The 10,698-nt window shown below is 59.2% G+C and overlaps 1 protein-coding gene across 1 annotated transcript; it reads left to right on the forward strand.

Moving 5' to 3' along the window:
• Positions 1-6,629: 6,629 nt before the first annotated feature.
• NPTX1 (neuronal pentraxin 1) lies at positions 6,630-9,954 on the forward strand. The gene is made up of 5 exons (XM_420081.8): positions 6,630-7,181; positions 7,280-7,487; positions 7,720-7,964; positions 8,102-8,281; positions 8,355-9,954. The coding sequence occupies exons 1-5, from the start codon at positions 6,681-6,683 to the stop codon at positions 8,574-8,576; spliced, it is 1,356 nt and encodes a 451-aa protein (XP_420081.6). The 5' UTR covers positions 6,630-6,680; the 3' UTR covers positions 8,577-9,954.
• Positions 9,955-10,698: the final 744 nt, after the last annotated feature.

Consider the following 10,698-nt stretch of genomic DNA (forward strand, 5'->3'; position numbering starts at 1 on the left):
ACTGCCAAACGTAAAGATTTCTGCCTTCCTGCGCCCACTGCAGAGGCTGAATTGACCACTCTGCAGACCGACAAAAACTGGTTGCTTAATGGAGATATTTTTCTCATAAAGCCTGAGCGAAGCTGTGCTCAATACGTGTGGGGATACAATAGATTAGATAGTTTGTAGAATGCGTTAATAGAGTTCTCAAAGCACTTCTCTATCCATCTCCGTGAAAGGCGTTACATAAATGTGAGCTTGTTTGTTATCACTATCTCTCTTTGTCTCTTTGCAGGGTGGGTAATTTGCTGGGTTATCGGGCTATGTGTGTTTAAAAACACATGATAGATGTAACCTCAGCAGACAGTCACTGGTTTTCTCATTCTTAAGAGCAGAAACGTTTCCTTAACCACTCTGTAGCTGCTATCAGCAGATCCTATCAGCTCTGACTCAGCGACAGAACAACCCCAGTGCACCAGAAATAGAAGCCGAGAGTTCTGCTGGCTCCTTCTGAGCCTGTTAAAGCACTCCAACCGAACATCCATTTGCTGATACACCTTTCTGCAGGTGCACCTCTCCACAGAGCACAGACCTGACTTGACATTCCCTTTAACCAGAACGGAACTGCTTAATTAGAAGTAATTCAGCATTTCACAGGATGTTGCTGGGAAGTTCTCTTACTCTGCCTTCTTCCCGAGTTCGGCAATTGGAACAGCCTTGTGAAATATCCGGCACAACAACACACAGACTGCTTCAGTCAGAACCACAAAGGTTTGGTTTTACGATGAGCAAAGAGGAGGCAACAGCCAAGAGACCTGGATCCAACCAAACAAACCCTGAGCGGAGCACGCAGCCCAGGCTGGTCCACGTAGTGTTCCCCAGTAACGTCCTTACCCTTGGCAAAAAACAAAAACCTCTTCCTACGCATGAGAGATGTAATCATCCATGGAAGGAGCACGATTCTACAGTTCCTTTTTTTTTTACCATTCCCTCAAAACAAACCACTTGAAACCTTTTCCTTATTCCCAGGATATTTCAAACCCAAGCTCCCAATACAGAGTGACACAACACTCAGCACTGATTTTGCAGGTTTCGGTGGGTTTGATGGCTGCTGTGGCACTGCTGAGATTCCAGCAGGCTTCTAAGAAATAATGTGACTCGACTTATTATAATTAATGGAAGCAGGATGAATATATACACGATCTTCTCATTTACACAGGGGAACGTCCATACAGCTGGAAAGCAAAGGCGTCTCTACGTGGTAAAATAAGCACTACATAAATCTAATGTATGAATTTATAGTACACTAATGACTTCCCATTAAACTGCTGATTGAGCAGTCAGGATGTGGCAAGCATGAGAAGCTCACTCCGCTTCCAAGGACCATGCCAAGAGCTTCTGTCCTTGGAAGCAATGCAGTGCAGCTAGCGTAGTCTAGGTTTGCAGTGTCACTTATTTTGCGTGTGCCATGCAGAAAAGCCCTCCTAAATAACAGCAAAAGGCAATCAGACCCACAGACCACATACTGGCAGCGTTGCTACTGTACTTGAGTCAAAGCAGGGCAGTGCTGATGTTCTCAAGTTTGGATGGCATCCAATTCTCGAAGCAAAGTGCAAAGCGCTGTGAGAAACGCCAACAGAACCATGCACGCCCCGGGTGCTGAGGAGCTCAGAGGTCTGCAGTCCTTCACCTCCTGAAGATCACCCACTGTCCCCACTGCCCATCCCAGTGCTGCCTGTGGCCTCGCTGGGCTCCGGCCTCTCGCTGCAGTGTCAGCCTGGGAAGCTCCAGCTCTGCTCACAGCCGGACGCCTCCGGCTCCGCTTACCGCCTGGCAGCAGCTCCCGGGTCATTCCAGTTACACCCACTATCTGCAGCTTCTTAAGCCTTATATCTTGGAAGAGGAATCAATAGCATACCCAGCCCTAATGGCATCCTTGCCGGCAGAGAACCTTCAATGTCATAAGAGCTCCACTCCCCTACTAAAAGCTATGCTTTAGAGAAGGGCCGTGCCCCACAGCAGGCAAATGCAATGACTTCCTACTGCATTATGGCATTTTTACCTATCCTGCCTTGAAAGCCTTGCTGCATTTCAATCCAGGTGTTCCAAGCTATCCCCAGCAGCAGCACAGAGTGGCTGTGGCACAGGCAGCAGCTGCCCCTCCAGCGCCAGCAGAGCTCTCTGCCAGCTCCTCCCTGCGTGCAGGCAGAGCTCCCTGCTCAGGGCTCACAGGACACCCGTGTGCACAGACCTGCGGACACCCACAAGCCGTCCCCCACCCCATACGTGCTTGGAACCCCCTCAGAGCCGTCCTGCCATCTGTCCGTCCTCCCTTCAGGCACGGAGGCATGCCCAGCCTCCACAGACATTACCATAACAGAGCACAGAGCGTGGGAGAAGGAGAGCAAGAGACTGTGCAAAATAATAAGTAATCGCAGGAAGAAACTGGGGCACAACAGTGTCTGTGGCTTTTGATGTTTCCCTCCTGTCCCGCCCTGCCTTCCTCCTGGGGAAAGGGAATGCTGCAAGGTGGGACCAGGCCCTGGCTGCTTCTGTACGGAGCACCAGCAGGATTATGGATAAATATTGAAGCTATCAAAGAAGCTTAAGGGATTTAGGAACCCACTCCCCATTATTATCCTCTCTGCAGCAGGGGGAAGCAATCTTGTGCAGAGACCTCGAGCACACACCAGGACTGCGCAGGCTGCTGAAATGCCCCACGCCTGTTACAAATGTCCCCTCCTTTGTTGGGCAGGGAAAAAACCAACCGGTGCTGTTTGTTATAATAAATGGAGCCAAGGTTTGTGCCTGGCTCAGTGCAGGGAGGATGGGGTAGGGGGGGAGGGCAGACCCACGGCGCAGGGAGCTGCATGCACAGCAGTCGTCTGCCTCCTACCCTGGGAAATCCCGGACAGAAAAGAGCCCAGGGACCATCTCGGAGGAAAAGCCATTGGTCCTTCTGGTGCCTGCAGAGAGGGACAGAAGTTACCGTACAAATCAATTCCGAAACGGAGAGGCGGATGTGGGATGCTTCAGACCTGCCCTCCATTCAAAGCTTCTGCCGAAGATTCACAACAGAACTTCATTAACAAAACATGACGGCGGGCCCCATTCCCCCTCCCGGCTCCCAGTTCCTGCTGTAGGACAGCTCAGCTGATGGTAAAACGATTCTTGGTGTGTGTGCCAGCACAGGGAGCGCCACCCCGAGCCCCGGCCCCTGCTGCAGCTCTCCTGCAGTCCTGGCTGATGCAGGAGCAGACCTCGAGCAGCCAGAATGGTTTCTCTGCCACACTTTGTAGGGAACGCTGCAGTTTTAAACCACAAATTAAATTTTTAATGAAACTTCATAACGGTTGTACCCAAATGTAATGTAATATTGATAGGAGCTGTGCATCCAGCTAGCATGAGATTGCCCTAGAAAGCTTTTTAGGATGTTATGCAATGTATGGTTAAATTAATTATTTGTAATGAAAGGACCTGTGCCCCTATAGCAGCGCTGATGTGCCGGCACAAGGAGCACACTCCTCGTTCTGGCTGGATGTAAATGTCAGGCATTTCAGGAGGAAACTGACTTCTGAGATGGGAACGATGAAAGAGAGGGAAGGAAAAAGGAGGAGAGACCGAATGTGTGTGAGAGAGACAGAGAGAAATGGAGAGGGAGAGATCTGCAAAGAAAGACTGCAGCAAAATGCAGCAGATTTCAGAACTCCGGTCCAAAGTGTTGGTCTGTTACAGGAGGGAATACTCCATCTTCCAGGCGGTGCATTTGCACTGACTCCACGCCCCGCTCAGGCTGTCCTAATGAGATCTGTAAATTTTTGAAGGCATTAAAAATACATATTCTGCATATGCACAGCTCTGCAGCCTTCAGCGGGGCGGTGTGCGCTCACCTCCCGGCCCTCACTGTGCTGCACAGGGCATGGGGCTCACCCCACACGTGGCACCACACAGAGCCGGGTGCTGTCCTTGCTGCGTTCCCAGCACCCATCCTGGTGCCACATCCGGGCACACGGGGAGCGGGGCTGCAGCAATGAGCCCCGGGGACGTCGGCTCTGCCATCCCCCAGAGGCACCAACTGCACTTCTCGCTTTGCCCATTACCGTTTCCCATCGCAAAGCTGTCTCCATCCCATAATGGATCATATTGCACAGAGGAGACTTAGCTGTGGAATCAGCATTCCCCCCAAGGAGGATGGTTCGTGTGCAGCCGCTTCCACAAACAGGAGAGAGAGCTTCCACTCCCTGCTCTGCGTCCGGCCCCTGGGATCACAGACATCCACTTCCAAAGTGCCCTTTGCACATCAGTGGCAAAGTGGGGCTGGGGCTGAACACCTCTGAGCAGCAGCTCTGCGCTGGATGCTGGCCCAAGAGGACTGCTGGCCCCAGGGGGGGCACCGCAGGCTGTCCAAAATCCTCCGAAGCACAGACGCAAATGTTCCTGCTGGCTCCTGCTCAGCACCACACCACCTCCGAGCGGCCCGGATAGCTGCGCTCAGCTCTTTCCATCTACAGAGCGATAAATCAGCCACGGGGAACGCCTGGGGAGAGGCGAGAGAAGAGTTAAAAATAATAGGGGCTCCATTATTCCATTATGTCTCTCCGGCTCCTAAATCTGCAAAAGCAATAACGGATCTCACTGCATGATTCAGTGGTTCTGGGAAAGCTGAATTCTCGATCATATCTTCTCGTTCTTTCTTCACACGCGGAGACACGGGGGGTTACTGTGCGGATCTGCTGGAGCGCAGCTCTGTTGTTTTTTCCTATCCAGGTATTTATACGGTCTCCATCACCATAGTATCAGAGTGTTTATTTTACTGCACCTGTCACCTTGGTCTCCTCTCAGCATAATGTACTGTGGATGACAAAAGCTCCCTAGTTAAATTGGTTCAGTGACACGAACAGCTTTGTCAATACCACGCAGATGTTCACAGAGGTGGGCACCGATTCCGCCGCCTCCCAGACCCGTTTTACACCCGTGGAACTGTACTGCCTGCAGTAACATTGTCTTCCGTTTGCATTGCCGCCTGTGGAGCAAGAATTGGACCTGCAGTCTTTTCAGCCTTTTCCACAGCATCCCTTTATCCAAGGGAAAGGCACTAACCAGCATTGGAAGGGAGAGGCCTGCCCAGCGTCCACCCCTGCCCAGCATCCCTGTGCCCTCCCCTCACACCCACCCCTCTGCTCCAGTCTGGCTGCATCCAAACACGGCACAGCACAAAGAGCAGAGGAGAGGAGAGGTAACCACTGCAATAAAGCCAGAAGTGAGGAACCCAGAGGGAAATGCAGATATATATATTTTTCTCCCGGAATTTCCTAAAGCAAAGCACACAGCCGCGGGGCTGGGCTCCTCCGGGCTCCGCAGCTCCGAGCTGAGGGCAGGGACAGCACTGGCAGCGGCTCTGGGAAGGATCCTGGTGAGCAGCCCCTGTGACCCCGAGGTCACTGTGCGTGTTGGTGGCTCTGGTGGCACCGAGCAGTGACAGCACTTCGGAGCACTGCAGAACGGCTGAGCGCTGGCACCATCCCGGGCTCCACGGCCACACGTGTCCCGGTGCTGCCAGCAGGAAGCACTCTGTGTCACAGAACTCGGGGGCAGGTGAGCACATGTGATAAAAAGGCAACGGGGTGAGTCACGGAGCGATGTGCCAACCGGAGGGGGGGGAGGGGGGGGGGGGCTCGTCCTGGGGGCGGGGGGGGGGGGAAGGGAAATGCCCAGCGGCCGCAGCGCTTCGTCCTTTGCAGCTCCGCGGCCTGAAGGACCTTGTCTTTTCCTGACCCACTTCACTAATCAAAATTAATTGCTTCACATTTCACAGGATAACTTGGCATTATGTAAATACTCCAGCCATATGGGCTGCTGCAGTGCAGCTTTGGAGGGGCAAGCGCTGAACCGAGCCGAAAGGACCGAATTCACGCACGGTGCGATCGGGAACCGCTCCTCAGGCGCCCCGCGGCCCCGCGCGGCCCCGCAAAAAGCCAACGGACGGCGCTGGGGAACGGCGCGGGGAGCGGCACCGCGCGCGCCCCGGGGACGCGCAGCGCCGAATCCCCGCCGCCCGCCCGGCGTTGGGACGGGCAGCACCGCGGCTCCGCGCGTGGGGCGGAGAGGGGTTCGGCTCCGCGTCCCACCCGCCGGCTGCGGGCAGACCTCGGGGCCCCTCCGGCGGCGGCGCGGGGAAGCGGAGCTCCGGCGGCCGCGGGGCTGTGGGACACGCGGTGCCCACGGCCACGGGGCGGCCCCGGCAGCCCGGTAGGGCAGTGCCACTGCGCGGCCCCGCACCGCACCGCACGCGCGCAAGAGCCCCCTCTGACTGCCCCCGCGCCCCCGCTTCACGCTCACTTCTACACCCCCCCCGCCCCGTGGCACGCCCACGCGCACACCCCCGCGCCGCGCACCCACGCGCTGACACCCCCGGCCGCGCTCGCTCACACTCAGACTCGCTCACACTCACACTCGCTCACACTCACACTCGCTCACACTCACTCACTCTCACACTCACTCACACTCACACTCACTCGCGCTCACTCGCGCTCACCCCCGCGGGACCGGCAGCCCCCCCCGTCTCGCGGCCGGGATTCCACGCGCCGTGACGTCACGCCGCGCGGCCCCGCCCGGGCGCTATAAGAGCGGCCGCGTGCCGCAGTGGGCCCGGCGGAGAGCGGCGGAGCCGGCGCCAGCCCAGCCCGGTCCCCGGCCCCGCCATGGCCGCGCTGCCCCGCTGCCTTCCCCTGCCCCCATTCCTGTCCCTGTCCCTGCCCCGCTTCTTGCCCCTGTCCCTGGCGCTGCTCCTGGCGCTGTCGGCGCTGCGCGGCCGCGCTCAGAGCTTCGGGCAGACGCGCTTCATCTGCACCTCGGTGCCGCTGGACGGGGACATGTGCGCGGCCACGGCGCCGGGCGGCGGTTCGGCCGAGGAGCTGAAGAGCACCGTGCTGCAGCTACGGGAGACGGTGCTGCAGCAGAAAGAGACCATCATGAACCAGAAGGACACCATCCGCGAGCTGACGGCCAAGCTGGGCAGGTGCGAGAGCCAGAGCGTGCTGGACGCGCTGCCCGGCGAGTCCAAGGGCGGCGGGGGGGGAAGGAAGCAGGGCGGCTTCTCCAAGAACACCATGGGCGACCTGTCCCGGGCGCCGGCCGCCGAGACCCTCAGCCAGCTCGGGCAGACGCTGCAGTCCCTGAAAACCCGACTGGAGAACCTGGAGGTACCCCGCGTCCCGCACCCGGACCCCGCGCAGCGCGGAGCCCGCGGGGGAGCGCGGCGTTAACGCTCCCCCCCCCCCGCTCTGTCCGCCCCCCGCAGCAGTTCAGCAGGATGAACTCCTCCGGGCAGAGCACCAACCTGAAGGACATCCTGCAGAACAAGATCGACGATCTGGAGAAGGAGGTGCTGTCCCGCGTCAACAGCCTGGAGGAGGGCAAGTACAACCCCAAGAACGAGTCCGAGGAGCGGGGCAAGATCGAGAGCACCCTCACGTCGCTGCATCAGCGCATCAGCGACCTGGAGAAAGGTACCCCCCCCACCCCGCCCTCTCCCCGCTGCCGGCGGGATGCCGAGCACAGCCCGTCCGCTCCGAGCGCTGCCCTCCGCCCCCCGCGGATGCTCCGCGCTGGGGATTACGGCCGGAGCGGGCCGTGCGGGGGGGATTTGTGCTCGCTGCTGTTACATAATGGGGCGGGGAGGGGCGCGGACCCCCAACCCGGGTGGGCGCGGTGGGGTCCCAGCGCACCTCCATCCCACAGGCCAGAAGGACAACCGCCCCCCGGATAGGTTCCAGCTCACCTTCCCTCTGCGCACCAACTACATGTATGCCAAGGTGAAGAAGAGCCTCCCCGAGATGTACGCCTTCAGCATCTGCATGTGGATCAAATCCAGCGCCTCCCCCGGCATGGGCACCCCGTTCTCCTACGCCGTGCCCGGGCAGGCCAACGAGCTGGTGCTCATCGAGTGGGGCAACAACCCCATGGAGATCCTCATCAACGACAAGGTGTGGGCACGGGGGGGGGGGAGGTTGGAGGGATCCTCCTTGATGGCTCGGTGCGGGCACGGAGGGGCTGGAATAGGGGCAGCGTAGAGGGGACGGCACGGGGACCCACCGCCCTGACCCCTTCCCGTCCCCGTCAGGTGGCCAAACTGCCCTTCGTCATCAACGACGGCAAATGGCACCACATCTGCGTCACCTGGACCACGCGGGACGGCGTCTGGGAGGCGTACCAGGACGGCACGCAGACGGGCAGCGGCGAGAACCTGGCCCCCTACCACCCCATCAAACCGCAGGGCGTGCTGGTGCTGGGCCAGGAGCAGGTAAGGATCCGTGCGAGGGGTTCGGGACCGGCGCCGCGGGGCCGTGCTCTGACGGCCGCCCCTCACCCCCCAGGACACGCTGGGCGGAGGGTTTGATGCCACGCAGGCCTTCGTGGGGGAGCTGGCACACTTCAACGTGTGGGACCGGCGGCTGTCCCCGGGCGAGGTGTACGCGTTGGCCACGTGCAGCAGCAAAGCGCAGGCGGGGAACGTCATCGCCTGGGCAGAGGCCAACATCGACATCTACGGCGGGGCCACCAAGTGGACTTTCGAGGCCTGCCGGCAGCTCAATTAGGGCCACGGACACGCGAGAGCCGCCTCCTCATCGGGTTCTTTCAGTCATTTGGGTTTTCCTCTCGTTTGTTTGTTTGTTATTTATTTATTTGGGTTGGGATCGGTTTGTTTGTTTGTTTTTGCGCAAAACTGACTGAGAACGAAGCCCTCACCCCCACCCCCACCCCCTGGAGCCGGGCCCCCCCCCCCCCCCCTTCATACCCGCAGTCCGGTTTCTGTCTTGCCAACGTTCTTCAATGCCTGCGTGCCTTGGCCTGGCGTGGCTGCGCCTGCCCCGCTTCGCCCGGCCCCCCCGCCCCATCCCTGCCCACCCCCCCATCCCCACCCCCCCTGCAGCCCCCCCAGGGCCAGCGGAGGATCACAACCCCCATGACCCCCCCACCCCCCCCATGCACCCTCCTCGGGCCTCTCTCTGTGCTCTGAGGATGCTGCCCCCCCCCCCCCCCCCAGTCCCCTTTCCCATTCCTTCTCCCCCAGGAGGGCCAAACTCTGTATGTGTCCCCACCGCTCCCCAGCACCACAGCCATAGCCCCGGGCTGCAGGCAGGAGCGGGCCCAGCCCCTCGCCCCCCCCCTCACTCAGGTACGTCCCCCCCCTCCGCCCGCAGCCCCCTCCCCCCTCCCCCCCCCCCGTGCCGTAGCTGGTGACAAAACCGCCTTTCTGCCCCCGGGAAGTTTAAGCGACTGCTGAGAAGTCCGGAGCCTTTCTGCTTTTGATAACACGATATCTTGTTTCTCTTACTATCAAAGGAAGTTTATTACCAATAATAATGATAATTAAAAAAAAAAGGTATTTTTATGAAGAAAAAGAATACAGAATTAAGCGGTGCTCCCTGAGAAAAAGCACTCTGAGCTCCTGCAGGTAAAAAAAAAAAAAAAGACAAAAAAAAAAAAAAAAGAGAGAGAAAGAAACGTATTTTGAAACAAATGCATTTTGTATGGTTTCCTTTTCTAAAGTCCCGCTTTGTACTTCAGCCGCAGCCATCGCCCCCCGACGCCCCCCGATGTCCCCCAACGCCCCCCGGGGCGCCGTTCTGACTGTGCTCTCTTTAGGAAGCGCTGTGAGTCCGTTCCGTTCCCCGCGGAGCAAAGCGCGGAACGGAGCGGTGCGACCCGGCGGGGTGCGAAGCGGTGTTCATAGCGTGCAGGGCGGGGAGGGACCGCCTCTCCATCGCCGCCGTTCCGCCAACCAAAGCTGCACATCCCTCCTCTGTGTCTCCTTCGGATTCTGAATGGGTTACGATGCGCTCCAGCCCGCAGCAGCAGCTCTGAAATGCACTGTTTTTACTGATGATACTCGTGCTTTTTTTCCATTTGATTGCCGAGATGACATGAATTGTTGACTTTATTTTTACACAATAAAAGAGTGAAGAAAGAAAAGACGCCGCGCTGTGTGTGCCGCTCACGGGGACCCCCCGCCGCACGCAGGAGCTGCTGCGCATCCGCGCCCGTTGCACGATGAGCTCAGCAGGTGAACGCATCGCCTCTCCTGCCGGCCCACAGCGCGCTGCCCGCCGCGGAACGCCCGCAGCCCTCCCTGCTGGCTCTGCGCTTCCACCCCAGCGCTGAGCGCGTGGCGACCCGATGGCCGCCGCTGCAAATGGATGGGGAGGGCGGGGCGTGGGATGGGGTCCTGGGGGTCCCAGAGCCGCGGGGCTCCCGCAGCCCTTCGTGCCGTGCCTGCGTGCGGGATGTCCCCAAGCCGTGCGCCACCCGCGTGTGCCACGGCCACCGTAACCCCGCGTCCCCTCGGAGCGCTGCCCTGCCTAAAACACCGCTGCATCGAAGCGGTTTTAGGGCCATTCGGTGCAGACGCTGTGCCCCCATCCCCCACCCCCTGCAGCCCAGCTGCTCCGCAGACAAGGCTGCCCCCCGCCGTGCCCCCTCCGGCCGTAGCAGTGAGCACAGCGACGCGGGGAGCCGAGGGTTCTGCATCGGGGGCGGCACAGCCCGGTGCCCCCCACGTTCAGCCCCACAGCTTTGGGCTGCGGCTCACAGTGGGAGCCCGGAACCGCTGCGAGCGCGCGGATAAAGGAGAGCGCTGCCCGCACCGACTGCATTAAATCCAGGAGGCTTTTAGAGCAGATGGAGATCTTGGGCTGCGTGAGGACAGGGCCCACGGCG

This window comes from Gallus gallus, chromosome 18 (genome assembly GCF_016699485.2).
Source record: "Gallus gallus isolate bGalGal1 chromosome 18, bGalGal1.mat.broiler.GRCg7b, whole genome shotgun sequence".
NCBI lineage: Eukaryota > Metazoa > Chordata > Aves > Galliformes > Phasianidae > Gallus > Gallus gallus.